The 22,198-nt window shown below is 28.1% G+C and overlaps 1 protein-coding gene across 1 annotated transcript; it reads right to left on the reverse strand.

Annotated features, from left to right (window-relative positions):
• Window positions 1-2,874: 2,874 nt before the first annotated feature.
• Window positions 2,875-16,301, reverse strand: LOC111034864. The gene is made up of 18 exons (XM_022316266.1): window positions 15,761-16,301; window positions 14,078-14,284; window positions 13,616-13,723; window positions 12,172-12,270; window positions 12,004-12,036; window positions 11,891-11,926; window positions 11,735-11,776; window positions 11,124-11,270; window positions 10,076-10,348; window positions 8,951-9,031; window positions 8,120-8,200; window positions 7,269-7,349; window positions 5,672-5,749; window positions 5,359-5,472; window positions 4,990-5,299; window positions 4,746-4,921; window positions 4,013-4,566; window positions 2,875-3,150 (listed from the first exon to the last, which is right to left on the reverse strand). The coding sequence occupies exons 1-18, from the start codon at window positions 15,778-15,780 to the stop codon at window positions 3,134-3,136; spliced, it is 2,457 nt and encodes an 818-aa protein (XP_022171958.1). The 5' UTR covers window positions 15,781-16,301; the 3' UTR covers window positions 2,875-3,133.
• Window positions 16,302-22,198: the final 5,897 nt, after the last annotated feature.

Below are 22,198 nucleotides of genomic sequence, written 5' to 3' on the forward strand. Positions count from 1 at the left end.
TTTCTACTTTCCACGCACCGTTGCGACATGAAATTACGACTGTCCCTTTGGCCACCACCAAAATATACTGTGCCTCTGTACCATAGAGTAATTTACCTAATAGATAACGTATAAATCTCAATGTAATATTATCTACATACTACTATGATAACCATACTACATTTTCGTGGAGATAATTTGTAAACCACTAAACTAGAACTTTTAGTATTACCTCTCCTCGATTTTTGTTCTTAATCATCAATAATCATAGCGTTTGAATTTTTTTTTTTTTAATTTTTCAGTACAACATATTTGATAGTTATAATTAAGTTATCAAAAAAAGCCGACGAGAGAATAGATAATAATTAAAGTTCTGGTCTTTTTAACGGTGTAAAAATATTTTCTCTTCGAATTATACGCGAATGCGCGATGAGCCACACAGTTTGGCTATGGACATGTCTTAGCCTATATTTTTGGAGGTTGTAGCGTAAGTATTTGTCGCCGCTGAGCAATCGACACTCGACTTCGATGCCCGCCTTCAATAGTCTATAACTGTATTGTAACTACCGAGGTCTGAAACACAAATTATTGGTCACTGATATAACATCATAATTCATAGATAGAGATTTTGTTTACGGCCGTAGTATAATGGTTATCTACAGCAGGCTAATGTTTTTTTATAGTCAGGCCACATTTTCTTCATCGTTGTAAATTGGTAGTTACATTCATTGTGACATTGTGTGTATGGCACTCGTAAGCAGTGACTTCTGTAGGGTTGGTCGGTTCTATTCTAGTTCGGTTTCTTAAGACAGAAAATAATCGGTTTTTGTTCTTTAAATTACAAAATTAAAGTATTTTGGTTGCTTTCGATTCCAAAACATGCATTTTTTGAAACATTACCTATTATTGCTTATAAGGGAGGAATTATAAATAGGTACCTAACAAAACATAGTTATTCCGCCCGTGTTTGCAGGTATTTCGTAAACATTTGTAGACAAACACATTACTCCTTCGATCATTCTCCCAATATTGCAAATAAAAAATGCAACCCATATGCCTGTAAATTAAACATTGTCCGTCATGTAATATGATTAATTAGAGTTAAAATGTCTGTAGTTTATGTAACAAAAATATTACTATATGAAAAATAATCATTTGTTTAACATCAAAACCCAATTTCAATAAAATGTAGTTATTTCTTAGAATCGGAAAACGTATTGCTTATTAGAATGGTTTCGGTTCTAAGCATTATAAAATATGAGTTCCAACCTTAGTTCTGGTTCTAGTCCCTGCTTGTAAGAGGTTGTAGGGTTATATATTTAGGTAATGCTTTTATAAATTAAAAAAAAATTGGAGTTAGAAATTGCCTTTTTCATGCATACTTACCAATATTATTGGTAAATAATAAATTACATTACTTTCATACATATTATATTATCATGTGAAATTAATAATTATAATATATTTCAACTCTATGTGTCAGCCACCAGCGCTGTTTGCACATTATACAGCGATTGGTTTAAAAAAATGATGAACACTTTTGATGATTTTGGCAGAATATAACAGAATTGTCAGAATGTTCATAGCGCAGAGATAAAATTATCTATAGTACCATCTACAATTTCAGACATTTACTTCATCCATTATCCCAAATCGGCAACTTAGATTATTAGATATATTATATTACACAAACTATATTCCGTACTGTTACCTATATATTTTATTATCTCAAAATTATACTAGATCAAGATAATATATATATTATATATGTATATGTTATTCCTTATGAAGGAACTAACCACAAAAATATATTGGAATATATATTTCTATCTTATTAAGTAGATAGATCTTATTAAGAAATTATAAAGTTCTTTATAATCTGATACTAACCTACTATTATCTGGTTTATCAATTATATTATTTACATTATGGACTCCACATCACACCCAGCATTTCTATTATTTATTTAATCTTTGATGATGTCCACAAATTGTTTTGGTTAAAAAAGAACCACTAAATAATTTGTCATATTTCACTAGTCATAGTTGAGAAACAACATGAAAAATTAATAAATTTAATGCTTTAGTAATATAGGATGATGCCATGATGGTTTTGATGATGGTCATGATGAAGTTTTATATGCACTGGTCTATCATTAAATTTAAATTTAACACATCAAAGTCCTACCAAGAGCTTTATTTACTAGGGGTATTTTAGAGAGCAATTATTTTAAATATTTAACATAAAATTCTTTAATTTACCTGCCAGAACAAGGCCTTGGTATGATCTCAAATAATCAACTAACAAAAACCAAACCTAGAAAAATCATGGGAATTAAGTCAAAGCTTATGGTCAAACAATTATAAACTTGATACATAAATATATTTGCTACTATGATTTATAATCATGGAACAAAAGTGTACCTAATTGATTTCATAGTATTATTTTTTCAGACCTCAATACAATAAAAAAGTTCTAACTTAATTTTATCTTATTACTATAGATACATTCCAAAAGAGTTCCTTATTGTATAAATATTATTCATCAACAATCTGGACACATTGAACTTCACTACTAACAGACTACCGTCATAATTACAATAATTTTTTTTTTATTGAGCGAGCAACTAAAATAAAATTAAGATTTTACAAAAATAATAAAACAAATATTGAAGGCAGATAAAGAATAAAAGTAATATAACTTCATGTATTTACATCATAATTTTATTTTTATTTTTTAAAACTACTAATATTCATAAGCTAAGGGTTACAATTAGAAATATTGAATTGAAAAAAACAACATTTTAAGCAATATTTAAAAACAACTCTAGAGAAAATGTAAACATAAATCAGCTAAACCGAAGAAATACTTATAAATAACAACAATTTTGATATAAAAAAAAAAAATACATATTTATTTAAAAAAGTAACGAATTAATGATTTATACTTAACTTCAGAGAAATCACTAAAAACGATAAATTGTTCAATTGTTTTAAAAGATTTTTTCTCTTAATTAATTTACTGTGAAACAAAATGACATACTTTCAATTAATTCAATACTCGTAAAAGGAGTAATATCAGTAAAAATAAATTAATACAAAATATTAATTGTTAATAAAATGGTGATAATAAAACAATATATATATAAAAATGATCAGTTATCCCAATTTTCTGAAACAAAAAAAAAATGTGATAAGTTATCTGACTATTTAAGTATTTATGAATGCAATTATTCATAGCAAGAGGTTTATAGCAAGTAGGTTTCAAATAATGTTTGATAATTATTTCTGGTAGGGAACTAGGATATCCATATATCAGAGTTACTTTACAATTGTCAATTACAAATGTTATACTATATTTATAATGTGGGATATGGTGTAAGAAAATGGTTCCTCCACTTTATCTGGTCAATTAAAAAATGTGCAAATATTTTACAAATTAATTGCAAAATTGGTTTCTATAATTTAAAAATTAGAATAACATTTGCCAGCAATGGTTTTAGGCATAATAATATTTTAGATTCTTAGCAAAGCGATGAAGGTATTTTTTTAAAAACAATATTGTGTCTAGTATTATATTATTATCTTCAATACCTACTCAGTTGACAGTTGTGGTTGTTGTGAATTGTGATTCATAATTGTATAATGTTAATATTTATCCCAGCTTATAATTACTAACGTAATTTTCACATAATTATCTAATTTATTTATTTATTTAAATTTATAATCTTAATACATTTTGTGATTTTGTTACTATAATACCTACATTTAAAATACTTTGGTATGCTTCTTCAAAATCTTAAATTTTAATTAAAATACCTATATAGATACTTATTAAATTATTCTTAGAATGGGCTGGGGAAGCGGGGAAGTTAATGTTGGCCATAATTAGGCCACCCCAATAATGTGTAATCCTAGCTAATGTGTCTGTACAAATTCACCTAGAGCATCCAATATAGAACCACAAACATGATTAAATTATATTGTTTAACTGCTTATAGCTAAATATATGGTAAAAATTAATATTTAGCTACCTGTTATGTAATTATCAACAGTTATTTGATCTTGGTTCAGATACGGAACAGCGTTTACATCCAATGTGTTTTTACTGTTATATTTTTCTGATAACTCATGTTTACTGTTATTACTATTTGTACTTTCACGTTTCTTTCTTTCTGATCTATGTTTTGATCTGGCATTTGTTTTTGAATTTCGTTTTTGATTCACTTCAATGGCATCATTAACAATGTTTTTATATTGTTGATAATTAAGTGCTTTATGTTGTTCAGTATCACCACAAATCCAAATTTCAGCATTTTGAACACTAAAAACTGATTTTAGTGTACATAAAGTACGTGGCAAAGTGTGTTGGTAAGACCTATAACTTATTGGCTCTTGTTGAATTCCTAAATATCTATAACCAGTCATTTGTGACTTCATCTCTTGAAAAGCTTTTTCAAGACATCTAAAGTATGCTGAGTTTTGATCTAAAGGCTTGATGAATATACAAAACAATACTTCACTATCAATTTTGTAAGTCAGTAAATCACCATGCGCCATTGGTTTAATATTAATATCTTTTAATAATCTATAAATGTTTAAATAGTAATTATTACTTAACGTTTATTAATTTTTCTGGTTAATTTAAACTACTTTTTATTGAGAATATCTAACTCTTATAAAATGATATATTTTTTAATATTTAACTTAAATAAATTTGTTTGAAGAATAAAAATGTTTAACATTCATTAACAAAATACAAATTACCTTTCTTTGAATGGGTATTTAGCATTGATATGTTCTACAACTTTATCATTCCAATTCGCTGAATACACTGTGTTTATATTTATAAATATTATTAAATCAGTTTGTTTCTCCATCTCCCACAAATGTTTATAAGTATAATTTACTTTTGGAGGATTAAAATGTTCTACATCCAATTTCTATAGATTTAAACATTATTTTAATTATTTAAACAAAATAAAAATATAAAATAATGGTAATAACTTACAGGCGGTGCCAGGCATAAAGTAACTTCAATATTGGATAATATAAATACTTTTGAAATCAGTTCCTTTACATCTGCCATATTGAATGTGTCTAGTCCATATTTTGGGATTGCCAATTTTGTTAATTTAAGGTCATTCATTTTATCACGTAAATTATACAATGCTATTTCTAAGGAAGATAATAATGGTTTCTGAGCCACTTTTCTTTTTACGACTAAATAAAATATATGTTGTTCATCATGTAAAATATGACCAACATCGCTCACACGTAAATGTTGATCCATTAATGCACCATATTTTCCAAATTTGTATCTAAAAAATTTATTTATTTTTTACAAATAAAATAAGAAATGTAAGTATGAATATAGTACTTAAAATCAGCTGTCATGCCCATAGAATTATGAAAATCTTCACAAACACAATGAGCTAAAGAAAATTTAGAAGGCAAACCAAATATGTCATCATTCACTTCAAATATATTCAACCTAAAAAAAAATATATAGTAAGAAAATTGCTTTATGATTTTTTAAAAATCTAGTTATTAGTTAACAATGCAATCAATTTAATGTAATTTTAATGATTTTTCAAGTTACAATCAATGTATTTATAATTCTTACATACAGCTCAAAGGGTAATTTAGTACTACAATCTATTGTTCTGATAATTAAATATGATACAACTTACATCGTATTTTCAGTCTTTGGAATAGGTTTACTGTATTCATGTATATTGTTATTATCCCAGTGTTCACTGTTATTAGCCCTAAAAATAGTTTCATTAAAAAATCTCATATAATAAAATACATAAGAGTAAACATATATTTTTAAAAGATTTTAAGATATAATAAATGTACACATAATAAAAAATTTCAATGGGAAAAAAAATTAGTTTTGAGATCTGTTCTAATTATTAATGATGACATTTATATATTTTCAGTATAGTTTTCTGTATTCATAACTATCACTATTACCTCGATGTTCAACTTTATTTTTGGTTATTCTAAAAACATTATTACAAATAAAGTGCAAAAACTTACTTAATCAAATATAAATTTAAAAAAAAACTATCATGACCAATAGAGTCAAGAGATTATCAGCACTACTTGTTTTCTCTCTATGACCCAAGAGAAACATAATATCAAACATGAATTGTAGAGAGAATTGACCAATGATCAAACTTAAAATGAAGTATATTACCTGTTTCTATAATGGCTTTATTTTTGCAATATTTCGATTTTTAAGCGATATATTAGTGTAAAATTTTATAATTTAAAAATGATAATATCTCGCTTTAAAACAGAAATATTGTAAAACAAAATCAATGTGAGAACATAAACAATATTCTAAAATTTAACTTTGATAATTGGGCAATTCAAATCTAATACTAAAGCTAAACAACAGGTTTGTTCTACTAAACTCAAATTTGATATGTGCACATGAGCTGGAGAGAGAAAACTAATTGTGCTGATATCATTTTAAAACATTTTGTTTCAATATTTTGATGCGTGACAAAAATTGTATTTTTTTCTTATAAAATGCACTCTATTAACATAGTAATTTATCCATACATTGTTTAATGATATTTAAAACGACATTGGTGTATACTATACTATGTAGAACAATCCTTGTTGCTAAATAAAGGGACGTTATAGTTAATATAGTCATAAACTCCTAAATATTATGAAATTTGGAAATTATATTTATTTTAAGACCTGATAAAATAAATATAAAACGAGATTCAAGTATTTGTTTTTTCTATATCAAGTTTTGAATTATACAAGTTAATATCAATGATAATTTGTATAAAAGGAAATTAAATATTCTTTTATTAAGTTACAACATGTATATGTTAAAGAAATTCAATTATGTAATGCTTAATAGAAAAACCAATTAAGCTTCAAAAGTTAGGTCCTAATTTTCTAAATATTTGATATGATGAAACTGACCGAATTTCAGTTTTTGCAATCAGTTTTCTGTTCTCAATACTGTCATAATTGTCTCTGAATTTGCCATTGTTTAATGTGATCCTTTAAAATTTTTTTTTTTTAAGAACATTGCACTTCAAAGAACTTAAAAAATGTTTTATAGATAGACTTTCCTAAGGTGTCTGATTTATTAAACAGGCTGTACACAATATAAAAAATGTAATAATTTTAAAGATTTTTAGTTGCAATATGGGTATATAGGTATAATAAAGATTATCAATAATATAAATCACAAAGATAAAATAAATTAAGATGTAAGATTCCATTGTTCTGAATATTTCCTATAACAGTACTTACATATGCTCAGTCTTTGTATTCAGTTTACGATTATCAAAATCATCAAAATCTTTCCAGTAGAAATCATTATATTTTGTGGTCCTAAAAAATGATTTTTAAAAAGTTAGTTACTTTTAATTAGATAGTTTAAATTTTGACAAAATTCATCAAAACCACAAATATTTACTAAATTATTTTGAGAAAGAAATTCATACAAAAATATATTATATCACAAAAAAATAAAAAACTACTGGACATACAAATTAATTTTAAATTATTGTCAGTAAAAAATTGTAACCCAGGAAATTGAATACAAGGCTTCTCATAAGTTTTTCATCTTACGAAAAAAAAAAATTCAAAAATATTTGAGTTACTTAAGCACGTTTTTTTTTATAAGCAACTAAAATTCAATTTTTGGCAATCATCTGTTAGGTCATCTTGTAGTTAATAATTCATAAAATGTTCAATTTTTATAGCTAAGGATTTAAAATGGTATCTTTATAAGATTTGCATAAGTAGTTCATAATGTAAAAAAAAAATATAAAAACTTTATAAACTGTCTTTTTAAGTAGATTTTAAGTTAAAATTTTATACTTAAAGGGAGAAGAAGAATTTTAGTTATTTTTTTGTAATTTAAAAATATTTTAACAATACAGGGTGAGATTGTCTTTGTTTAGAATCTTAAATGATTTAATATAATTGAATTTAATTTTAACACATCAGTTTCAATGATCCACACAAACACCTACAGTACAGCAGAGCGGTCCCCACTTGCCTATCCTTTTTTATTAACCTCAATTATACAAAGCTTAAGAAATAATAATGTTGTTTTTAGATCCAGTTATCAGAATAAGAACTAGGACAATACTTACATATTTTCAGCCTGTGTAATTGGGTTTTTATTTTCATAACCATTGTAGTTTTTCAAGTGTTCATCATTAATTTCTTTGATCCTAAATAATTACTTCATTATGAATAAGGTTAAAAATAAGAATATTATTAACTAATTATGGATAGTTTCCAAAAGTTATAATAATAATAAGTTTATATATATATAGTTCATAACCTTTTTTTCCGTCGAATTATGGTTTTTTTTTTAATTTTTGGGGTGGAATGAACTGAAAAAGTTTGGAAACCGCAAATCTAGGCAGTATTCTAGAGGAGGCAGAAGACATATATATATCATTTATAGACTTATCAGTGGCATATGATACTGTCTGGAGAGAAAGGCTTATGTAAAAGTTTACAAATATAATCCCTTACAAGAAAATGAGCAAACTATTAAACATGCTAGAAAAAACTGCAAGCTCCACATGTTCATGGATGGTAGGAATAGTAGATACTAGATGGCACTCATTAAATAATGGGTTACTAGAGATTAGTGTCAGAATTGTTCTTTAATTTCCATTTGTACATTCTGTATGCAGTACTTATTCCATAAAAGATTACCTATGTCTGATGTGAGAGTTCTAAGTTTCAAACCCTTTAAAATTAATATTTCATTAACTGAATGTGAAATACAGATAAACTTATAATAAAAATTAATTTAATTTTGTATTAAGAAATTTAGTTAATTTTAGGTAACAATTCAGTGTATAATATATATATAACACAAAATTAGAATTATAAATAGCTCAAAAGGAAAATAGATTTAGTTTTTATTATTAAATCTTCTGAATATTATTAATTATGATGGTACTTACATATTTTCAGTTTTTGTTGTCAGATTTCTGATTTCATTACTATTATCATTTTCACAGCAGTCAACATTATTTATCGTGATCCTAGAAAATATTTTTATTCATCATATGAAATAAGAAAAATAAAAACTTGATTCATTAAATATAGATGGGATTCTATCAATATTTATTTTTATGAATAATTATTAACAAGTAACATATTGATATAGGTATAATACCTATATTATAGGTATGTGAATAAATTAAATTATGTATCTTATGCATACAGTGTCTGGAATGATAGAATTGAAAGTGAACGACTTTGTTTCATTCTTTAAGTCTGAGGAAAGCAGACCATTTTTAAAGGGTTGGATTTAAGCAATTTTCTAAATCCATTAGGAGAGCTATGTGAATGTACGTGTAGTGACGGATCATTAGTCCGTGTCTGTGTGAGTTACTCGTTGACTAGCTTTCAACAGTTACTTTGATAATACAAATACAAAAATCATAATAGTGATGTCAATAATTCATGCATAAAAATAATAAATATTGCACATAGCACTACATACTACATTGGGTTTAATGAATGTATTTCTTAAAAATCAGTTGCACCAGCATGCGTTGTCTTTATCTTACAAGTATGCACATAGCAAATTTTAGGCTCAGCAGATCACATAAAGCTCCGTTAGTTTAAAAATTAGAGTAAATTTACCTCTTATACATTTTAAAAGTAAGATTATATATAATATATTATCTAGGGCATCTCATATTCTTTCTATTATATTTTAATTTTAAAGCAAGCTATGAGTATATTTAAATTGTAAATTGTTTGTACATCTAAAAATACTCATAACAAGCTTAAAATTAAAATTTAATAAAATACCAACAAGATGCCCAAATATTAATCTTACCTTTATTTTATAAGGGGTCAATTCACTCTAATTTTTAAAGTAATGGAGTTAAACGTGATCACCTAAGACGGAAATAGCACATGCGGGTGCCACGTCTTCTTAGATTTAAGATAATGCCTTAAGAGGATGTCAGCATTCTATTTGTATTCTCTATCTCACCTTACCCTATTTCTAAGAAATTTTAAAAAATAGCATATCATAAATTATATTCATTTTTAATAAAAAATAAAACACGCACAATTGTTCATTTCCATTGGTTTTGCATTGATTTTCCATTAGCTCTATATTTTTTTGGATATCAAGGATATTGCCATCATTCATGTACTCTGATCCACTTTCAATATAAGTGTCTTTACTATGGCTATTGTTAGACACTTCAAAACAATCAGTTTTCTCAGGATCACTATTTAATGACAATTTTGTTTCGCTTATAAAACTATCAGATTTGTTTGTTAACATTTTATCTTTATCCCTGTAAGGATTTCCATTAGGTATTTCTTTATTTGACATTCTGTACAACAAAATTAATATAAATTAAAATTGATACTCAATAAGTTATGAAAAACTCAATTATAACAAATATTAGTTAGTAAAAATGGTATCGAGTATATATAAAAGGAGCACACAACATCCAACTATTAAAAATAATTATTTCAAGAGATAACGTCATAGGACCAGACTCAACATGAATATCTGAGAGTCGAAAGAGTTGAGCACTTTACACAATGAACCTACCTTAATACTATTTTTAATGTTTGATCTACATATAAATGTGTGCATTTTGAGCTTAAGACAATAGAGGTATCAGAATTGCAATATAACAAATATTTTTTTTAAATTAAAAATACTAAGAAATAATAACCAGTTGTCACAATAAGTGATTGGTCCAGTTACAAGATAGACATAACAAACATGTGTTTAATAAGATTTTAAATATTTAAAAAAAAACTCGACACTTTAAACGAATTCTAGTTCCACCAATGTCCTTAGTGCATAAAAAAACATCATGATGTGATGATTACACGTACAATAAAAATTAAAAATATACTTTTAAGGTAAGTAAATTATGTGAAGCAATTAATTGTTACACATATAAGATTGATAATTATGTAGTCCCAGGCCCAGTGGCATCACTCTCTTTTTAAAATTATTCATAACTTATTGAATAATGTGAATGGATCCTACACAATTTTTCTTAGAATTGGACATTCTGTCGAAAATTTTTTTTTACTTTTTTGCTCTTTTCATATAGGTAATGCAATAAAATTATTAATATGCTCTTTTACTTGTCTATGTTAAGTTTGGTTTCACACTTGAATCGTTTGTCCATTAATTTGTTTTCATTGATTGTTTTAGTTATTAGTAACATTGCAGTATTTTTGATAGGATGTCTTTTCCTAGCTCTTGTTGATCCTATGTCCTCGCAATTTTTTCTATAGAAAAATAAATGATAACTAAATTTAAGGGGACTTAATTGAATATTTTAATTACAATACATAACAGAAAATTGAATTGAATAAATATTATCCAGCAAAAATACTTAATCTACATGATGTCTATGATAGTCACATGCCTGTGATCTTTTTTTTATTACTTTTTGGAAGTATTGGCAACTTTGGCCATTAACATTTTGTGGTGGGTAACTGTTGGTTGTGAGCCACAAGTAAGTATGTAGGGCAAAAAGTTATCACTAAAAGCCCAGGTGGTCACCTGTCTAGGACCTAGTGATGGCAGACGATGCTTGACTGTAGCACACATCAGAGGTTGCAGCCAAGAACCGCACCACACCAGGCCCCTACAATTTTTTGTATGATAATCAAAGGCTTTGAATAACTGGATTTAAAAAATAATAAAAAAGTATTTTTTATAAATAGTTTATACTTAAATTAATACTCACTCTTCTTCTTTAACTTTTTCCACACTGTCTTCAGAATTAGAACTGTAAACATGATGATAATTTAAACATTTAACTAAAATAAACTATGCTTATACAAAATCATTTATAAAAAGACCTTGAAATGCCTAAATATTTAGATTTAAATGAAATACTCACTTATCCTTTGATTCTCCAGGATTTTGAGACATAGGTCTATAAAAAAAGAACCAATCAAATTATTGTTCTTTTAATATTTTAATTAGATCTAATATATTTTAGTAGGTACTTACTTTTGTTCAACTTCATAATGTTGAGAATCAGACCTAAACATATTAAATTACATTATTCATAATTCATATCCATAAATAAATTACTCTTAAAAAATGATAGGTAAATCAAAATCATCAACTTATCTTGATTATTCTTAGAATATAAATTTGTTTAACTGAGAAACTTACCCTTCCTCTAATTTACAATTTACAATATTAGCAATAACTCCATTTACTATTTTTTGTTCAGCAACTATATTATTGTTAAAAACAGATTGATCATTACACCTGTAAAGAAAAAAACATTGAGTTATTGAAAAGTTTTGAGGAACATTTTAATATAATTTAATTTTTTTGGAAAGGTTTTAAACTAAAAATCAGAAAAACTTTAATTAGTCTTTATTTATCAGATATAACTACTTTTATACAATATTCTTCTTCAGTTTGATTTTCATGACTAAAAGAAGAATGACAATCATACATTTAGGGAAACATAAACATTAAGCAAAGTCAACTTAAATAACTCAAAATGCTTGATGGTTCAATTTTGTTTTATTATTATCAAAATTACAGTTACTTATTGGATTTGAATATTTGTTTAGTAAATTAAAATAAAGTTACATACTCTTTATTGATTGTGTCTATTAATTCCTCGATTAATTCATTCACCATACCATCAATAACCTCGTCAACAACTTTACATATTTGTTTTCGTTTTTTGTTTTTATTGATGTGATTAGAAATAAAATAATCATCACACCTTGCAGTAAAGAAAATAATTTAATTATTTTTTGAAGTTAACTTAATAAGTTAAAATAGTTGATTTCTAATTTTTCTTCTTAAATATTGAGTTATCTAGAGACTAGAGTTGTCTGTTATATGAATTCATGCATTTAGTTATTTTCTAAACCTATTTATTTAAGTAAGTTTAACTTTATGCCAATTAGTAATTTTACTGTAAATATTACTTAAAATACCTAAGATTAATATTCGACAAACGCCTTAACTGGAGCTCGCATCTTAAACAAAAACGTAAATCAGTGAACTCTAGACTGCATCTTCTGAAACCCCTATTAAAGTCGAAACTTTCTCTAGCCAACAAACTCACAATATACAAATCAATAATTTGTCCAGCTTGGCCTTACGGCATCCAACTATGGGGGCTAGTAAAACCATCTAACACTAAAACCTTGCAAGCATTTCCAATCCATATGTCTACGCCTAATAACCGCTGCCCCATGGTATGTTACCAACAAAAACCTCCACAAAGACCTGAACATACCAACCCTCAACAACTTAGCCAAATCCTACTACATTAAATTTCACTCAAAGCTTCGAGCTCATCCAAATCCCATAGTTAAATATATATCCTCTACCTCAATTATACCTAGAAGGCTAAAAAGGCTATGGCCAAGAGATCTGCTCAATACTTAAAAAACATAATAATAAAAAAAAAAATTAAAACCCTAATTTCTAGTCAGGTGGCACTGCTGGGAGCCTTCCTTTTTTGTTATTAATGTTATTTTGCTATTATGTCATCACACTTACTGATTACACCATTGTATAGATTGTAAATACACTATGTTTAGTAAAATAAAATAAAAAGGAAATTAGTATAATACAACTAACTTACTCTTTAGTCCCAGTGTCTAATAATCCATTCACAATATCAATAACTTTATTTGATCCTTTTTGTTCTTCATTTTTATTGGTGTGATTAGAAAAAGAATTAGCATCACACCTTTAAGAAAATAAAAATATTAAACTGTAGAGAAATATATATATATTACTTTACTACTTATCTACTACTTAAATTAGGTATGAGGCAATTAAAATATTAGTAAGTACTTACAAAAATTAAAAAAAAAAATTATATAGATAACTATATTAAACTAATATGAATAATAATATAGGTAGATAATATTATTATTAATAAAAATATTAATATTGATATAAATATATAATATTAATATTAATTATGCCAAATCATATAATTAAAATTATTTTTTCAAGAAAGAAGTATAGGCAAATTACCTACAAAGAACTTCTGAATTTAAACTTATTAAATACATTTAGAAATCTAATTTACTAGTACCTATTTTCAACAGTTTTCTTAGGTGAATCATCTGCCTTTTCAGTTGTTTTAAGATAATCAGATAAAATTTTAAACCATGAACTAAACTGGAACATCACACATGCCGCAATAGAGAAAAAAATTCTTAGTACATTACGAGTAATGTACATTACCAAACTCCAATAAAAATTGATGGATTTCCAGTGTTGAACTCCATTAGATAATGTTCTAAATTTATAAAATAAACAATAAATAAATTAAAAATGTACAATTTTTTAAAAACATTTACGACTTATGTCAAATATTAGGTAGGTATATGACATAGAATCTTTATAAAAAAAACTGCGATATTAAGCATACATATTTTGATAATTTGTTCATAAAAAACAACATTTTTAAGATAAAGGTTACCTAATCTATATTAGAGAGATTGGTTGTTTTTACAGAATACTTATAAGCATCATTTCCAATTTTTTGTATCTAAAATTCAGACCCTAGTTTCACTGTAAAGAGCAAATTTACATAAACCAGGAGAATATTTATGTGTGGTTGGTTAGTAGAGGTGGCTGCAGTCCTATGTCAATATTTTTTCCTTAAATAGTACTTTATGAACCACATGTATATTATTCATTATTTTAATAAACCTGAAATGTATGACTTTGGACATGAACAGGCACAGTATATTATCTAGATTAAATTACTTTAAAAATACCTAATAAAATTACTTTACGCGTTAAATTAAGTATTTTTATTGCATTTTTATTTAAATTACATTTGCATTAGGTAGGTATCTGTCATTATTTTTATCACATACCTAACGTCACATTTATATTTTAAAAGTAAGGCTTTACAAATAATGTTACTATCTTAAAAATTTACAAAACCAGTCCATTACTACTTATAAGTAGTAATAACTAAAAAGTTATAGTAAAAGGTTACACTATAAAAAAATTGTAAAGCAGTAAAGGTATAACAGGTATAACATAGATGATGAAGGGGACTAGGGGACCATCGAGGGGACCATTGTTAATGACTTAGGTAATGTTATTTATGAACAAAATGTATGAGTATTATTTCCCAGGATCTTTAATAATACTGTTGGTTATTATTATCTTAAACATTCGAATTATAAATCTTAAAGCTCCTAGGTTTTGTCATACATTCTACTTTCATAAATTATTTTAATAATGTGAAAAATAACAAGTTACTTCAAAGAAATTACTTTTAAAAAGTTATTTTGTTAGAATTGAGTTAATTAAAATAAGATATAATGAATGTCACTTCTCGACACTGAAGGATGGCCTAGCCATATAAAACTAAACTTAACGATTCCGAGACAAAAGTTCCTAACCATTCGTTTACTTCTTCTTGCTATTGTTTTTTTATTTGTATATATAGTTATAATATGGGATTACTTTACAATTGATTAACAAACAATTAATCATCGATACAAATTTCGACCGACCAAAAAACGCAGAAATGTTCATCTCCACAGGCGTGGCGGAGTTGTCGCAGAAAAAGTTGGAGTTGTAAGTTATTCAATAGTTAGGGCTGAGGATGAACGACTAGCGAATCGTATGCTCGGCGGGGAAAATGGTGATTCCCAGCGCCTCGTGACTGACCACCGCGGCCCACCAACCACCACCGATTGAAAGGGGCCTGTCGGCCAAACGGTCGTTACGCGCGTGCAAAATAACTACTCACTTTTGATTCGCATCCGCCATTGCGTCGGTGGATTCTCGTCACGGGTCGGTCGGTTCAACGTGGATCGAGATCGTAACGTTTGGTGTCGTTCTCGAGTAAACGTGGCGACTGCAGGACGGCAAATGGCAAGCGGAGTAACCAGGAACAAGCACGCGTGAACGAACGGAGGACAAAAAAAAAAAAAACGTACCACTGCGGTATACGACTACACCAGCACAGCCGAGTTTAGTGTGCTGTACCAAATACCAATACCGACCAGCACGCCAACGCGGTACAAAAAGAAAAAAAGTAGTAAACGCGCCAAACGGTTCCAACGGTCGTGCGCTCCCGGCGGCGTTCGACTCATCGGCAATCGGCAGTTCGGCGAGTGGCGACTAAATAGCTGAATGACTAATGACTAATGAGTAATGACCACGGTGATATTATGTCGTGCGAGTGCGCGACCAGTGCAACCACGGACCTTTCGACAAACTTTAATAATAATATGTTACGTCATAATAACAATAATATTGTAATCGTTTTTAAAAATAATAATAATAATATATTATCCAGCAGCGAAGTTGCATAATCGAGCTACCAGTTGTGGGTAATAATAATATTTAGAACTGAGTGTAGGCTGTGCAGCCGATATTCGGTCTCGGACTTCGATGGTTGAATGGTATCGGTGGCGGTATTATGAACGTGCCTAGTACCAGCCACTCAGGTCTATTTAATAATTGTTATTTGATTTATAATTTGTGGTAAGTATTATACAGTGACGGCTAGTCGTGCATATATGCACACGTACACTCCCTACCCAAACGCGAGAAAAATTGAAAAATTGAAACCATGAATCATAATAATACAACCATGTTGCTGCGGTGTTGTTGAGATTATGTCTGAAAACATAAAAATATAAATAGATGTAGGAATTCAGAATGAAAAAAACGGTCGGGCGGCTGTCGGCTGCCCCCGCCGGAACGGTATCAGTACCTATGTATAATAGTGCAGCAGTGCACACAATCTTCGTGCACATTTGTGCAGTGTAAAAATTAAAACAAGTCAAGACACGCAACCCGCGCTATAATGGAATTGATGTGCACGTTCGTTTCTGTGCACGTAATCAATTAAATTTATTGTTTTCAGCGGATTATGTTCGACGTTGCCGTCGAGCGTCGGCATTATGATTTATTTTTACTCTCACTCGTTTATTACATTCCGATTTTCAGCTGATAACGTTCGTAAACAATCGTTTAATACGGTATTCTATATTATGTAACATATTGGTTACATTTTTCCGGATGTACACTACTTCATTAAAAACCCACGGGCCACCACTGGTATTAATAGACCGCCATCGCACCAAACCAAATAAACATTAGAAATTGTGCATTTCACCGGTAATACACCATTAGGTAATTTCGTAAGACATCCACAGTCACGATTTTGATAATAAGTTATTTCCCACCAAAAATGAGACGTATTCCTCCACTACGGTTATCCTGATGTCCTTCTCGGCTTCGTTTTATCATTTTCCTCAGAATTAAAACCAATACAGATCTTGAGTCTTGACCATTTTTTTCTACTGTCCATTTTCCACCACTATCAAAATTTCATTTACTGATTGAGGAAATTGTTCTAAACATTTTTATGCTCAGCTAAACATCAAATATTAAATTATAATAAATAAAAAAGGGGTAAGTGGGTATGTAACCGCACTGCTGTACAGTAGGACGTAGGTGAGGAGTGTACCTCATTATTGAGGAGTAAGTCTCTTCAATTTAAATAGGTAATATCATTGACTATAAATATTAGTATTTATAATCAATAGTAATATAATATGCATTTTGATGGGTAAAAGTTATTTATTTTAGATACTATTAGTATTTAGTAGTACACTAATATGATAGGTTAAATAAATTTTTGCAAGACAATGTCATGGTGTGCGTAAACAATATAATAATACACTTTATAAGTAGGGTTCGGATTTGAAGGCAAATGCCTTTCTCTTATTAATCACAATAGAAAAATAATTTTTATACAAAAATGTGTTTCATTTAATTTCTTAGACGAAGTATCTTTTTTTTTTGCCTTTTTTTGCCTTTTTACTTATAAATGCCTTTTTGCCTTTTTTACCTATTGTACTTATAAATGCCTATTTTGTGTTTAATTTTTCAGTTGATTTTATAATTGTATACACAGCTTGCGTATTATCGCTACAAATGAGTTTTATTATTCGCAATATTAATCGATATCATCTCATCGAGTATTTGGGTAGGTTCAACAAAGTTATATCGAAGAACAAGGGATGGGAAAATATCAAAAAGATCAACCAAGTATTGATTGGAGAAACCACAAGCGAAGAAGATCTAACAATTTGCAATCTTAATTTAGATAATTATTTAAGTATGAAATAACCCCGATAACTTCGGTGGACGTAGAAAGATCGTTTTCGATGTACAAAAATATTTTAACCCCTAATTTTTCTGAAGACAGCTTATCACAATACATGGTAGTCAATTTTTTTTTAATACCAACTAGTTTATTTTGCATTAAATTAACTAGTATAACTCAAGTAAGTTAATATTTAAAATTGTTTTTAACTAATTCTTGGGACAAACCTGGTTTTAAAAAAAGGTACCTAATCTATTTATACAAAATAGCATAAACTTAATATAGTTTAGTATTCATGCTCAATTTTAATTTGTATTTTTCTCAAAATGTGTGCATTTGAAAGTGTTTAAAAAATGTTCACTATTTTATTTTGTAGTATATTTATGAATTGCCTTTTGATATAAATTAAATGCCTTTTTTTGACTTTTTTTACATTTTAAATGCTTTTTTTATTGATTATATTGCCTTCAAATCCGAACCCTATTTATAAGTTTCAACAAGGTACCTACTCATAAATGATATTTTTAAATTACAAAAATATAACTAAAATCGTTAATCTTCGTTTAAAATGTTTGAGTATTTAGTTTTGTTTAAATTTTAAATTAAATTGACTACAAAAAAAAATCGTTTTCATATATTTTCTAGATTTTATGATTACAGTATTACTGTATGAACTACTTATATTAGAACCTTGTACTTGGCTATACAAATTAAACATTTTAAATATTTTAATTACAAAATAATTTGCACATTTTTGTGGTTTTGACGAATTTAATTAACATTTAAATATCAAATACTTACAAAGTTATAAAAAAATACTGCATAATATATCTTTAATATACTTAAAAAGCTATAATAACAACGTATAAGAAAACTTGTTTTAAACTTTCAAGCTTTTTGACTCAGCGAACATATTTTGTACCGATATTTATAGAAAAAAAAACTAAATCAAATAAAAATGTTTATGTAATATAGGTCAAAAAGAGTAGGTTAGTTTGAAAATAGTACTATGTCTAGAAAACGCTGTTATGAACATTTGGTAAAAATGTCAAGAATATACGATTATTCATTTTAAAGTTACATCAAAATAAGTTCACCATCGTTTTCAGCATGCCTAACTACGTAGGCACATTAAAACAAAAACATTGAGCTAAAAAAAGTGTATTCTGTAAAATAAAAATATATCACATTATCACTGATTTCATTCTTAATTCCTCAATATTCGTTATACACATGGGTGTAAACGTAAAATCATAAGCTTTGGAAGGATATAACTTCCAAGACAATGATTTCCGAATTTTTTTTTTTTTTAAATGCTGTGTAGTTAGAGTGAATTTATGCCCTTTTTTCATTTCAATAAAAACTTATGAAGAACCTTGTAATACATTTTCGAATTTATACATTTTCTCAATTTCCCACCACAGACATAATCTATACTTAGTGTCTACTGTACTATACTCGTATACTAGTAATCTTGTATTATATGAGTCTGTGATGATACAGTCCTTGATGATATTACAATTTATACATTCATACATTAAAACATTAGGTAATATAATTAAATAATTATTTTAAAATATGAATTATTAAAATGAAAGTCAAACAACTGACTAAAATTTAAATTTAAAATAGAAGCTAGTAGTTACTATAGGTAGTAGGTACCAAGTGAAAAGTTTAAAATTATAATAATACATTTATATTTATACTTAAATATGACATAATACAATTAATTAAAATCAGCTAGTTTTTTGTCTAAAAATACGAAAGTTGTTGTTCCATACAAATAAGAATACTAATAGCCCGATAACGTGCAATATAATATTCAACTCTATTACAATTCAATAGTACTATACATTTCGATATTGGTATTTTAGTCTAATATGATTAATAAATAAATAATTAATACTAAATATCTTGTTTTTATACTACAAATTTAGCTGTACAGCCTGTCAAGGAGTTTCAGTGGCGGCGGCACAAATGCGCAATAACAGTGAGATAAATGTAAGTATCTATATTTTTGTTTATGACCTATCAATTAATTAATTTTTCTTTTTTTAGTAAGCTTATAGGGTTAATAAATATATATAAATTCACAAAAATGGAAAAACCACCGAAAAATGCTCTAAAATAACTGTTAATACCTAAAAAAAACACCATGTATGATCTATCTTCGAAATCCTCCCCCTCCTCCTCATAAATACACAGCTTCCAAGACTAAACCATATTATTCACCGCGGTGAATCCAAATGGAAACCGGAGTGGTAGCTGCAAATCCGCAATGGTATACAAAGACAGTTAAACAATGCTTAAGATTTCTGATTCCTGTTCAATCTTTACTGCTGACGCTCTTGCGTATTCCAATGCTCTCTTTATATCACAAAAACAAATAAAAAAACTAAAATATAGGTACTTACTGATTCACTTAGTACTCTATACGAATTAAGATCTAAATATTCAAAACAAAGTCAAGTGACCCATACAATTACCATAAAAATACAAATGTTCGTGTTCCTATTAGGTGGGTTAGAAGTTAGAACCCAACCTACCTGTTAGGTATATAATTATGCTATAATTCAAAATTCAAATTGTAAAGTAAAAACTCCTCAGTTTCTATAGTTATAAATTAATATTATAATCTATAGATGTCTATAATTAATAATTATATCAATGGATGGTTTATCTTTTTTCACTATCCGATGATATCTTTAAGCTAGCTCTCAAATATGCATTGTAAATGTTAATTACAATTGTGTAGTCTCCGTCTTACTCACGTATAGGCCTAAAAATGAACCAAAATAAACGTCCAGCAGTTCCAATTTTGTGTTGTTAGGTTATATATTTGGGTGAATTTACCTATTATCAAACTTAAACGTAAGAACATTATCTGTGTTCACTAGTTGGTTTTTTACGATATTTTTATTCAGACATTAATTTATGTTTATAATTAATAAACAAAATAATAGTATCAATATGGTACCTATAGGTAGGCATTAGTGGTAACGAAATCATGTAAAATATTAGTTAAAACTTAAAAATCATTATGTTTGCCATTGATTTGACATTTGAATCTATCGGCTAGGCGAGGTCTGGGTACACCTGTATAGTAATGATACATTAGTAACCTTCACGTGATCGAAACATGATTTTAAAACAAACGTTTTTGCAAAATAACCCTGCTATAAAATTATAGAGCTACAATACGTATAATTGGTGTTGAGGTCGTTACACATTGTTGTGCGAACACTCGGCGGCAGAATTAAGGGAAACTGTAGCATAATATAATATGCTTGTAGCGCATAGAGGTTGTATGGGTGATGAGGGTGCGGGTGGTGTCGCTGTCCTGCTGGCGGTCATTCCTCGGGTCATATCGCACAATTAAATCCGATATAATAATAATAATAATAAAAAATCATGCTGCGTCAGAGCTGCTATTTACTGCATGCATTTCGCCGTACAATCATATATTATAATAATAATTTCTTGCGTATATCGTGAATATTATAATACATTATAGGTATAGCCGTATAGGACATAGGTATATGGGCCACAGAGCAGTTTTTTTATCCATCTTTCATTAAAACTATACGATCGTTTATTATACATAATATCCATGTACGATGACGTCCATTTAGGTGCCAGCCGCCAGGTGCCTATAATACATAGGTACCTATTATGTAATATTTTTCGCAGCTCGCATATAATATGAGGTGCACACAAACAAACGCTCTCACAGCGCACGTGTGTTCAAAGTACAAACAGGTATAAATAATATATGTATAAATGTAAGTGAACATATATTATAGACTTCCGCCGTACTTGCAGCTCCCTCGATTGTTGTACAGGTGACTCGTACCTACAAGCCGAGGCGGAGGTTCGTTGAACCGAACCCTGCGATTTGCGCGGAAGCGCCATCGCCATGGTAACAGCAAGGTCAACAAACACTGACCCGGCGAGTATGTTACCGTGTATACGCCTACCATTACAATATATACCACTACCACTAATACCATTACCACTAGTACCATTCCTGCTAACACTCTGACACGGCAACGATTTAATATAATA

The sequence above is a fragment of the Myzus persicae genome, unplaced genomic scaffold (assembly GCF_001856785.1).
Source record: "Myzus persicae strain clone G006 unplaced genomic scaffold, MPER_G0061.0, whole genome shotgun sequence".
NCBI classification, from domain to species: Eukaryota; Metazoa; Arthropoda; class Insecta; order Hemiptera; family Aphididae; genus Myzus; species Myzus persicae.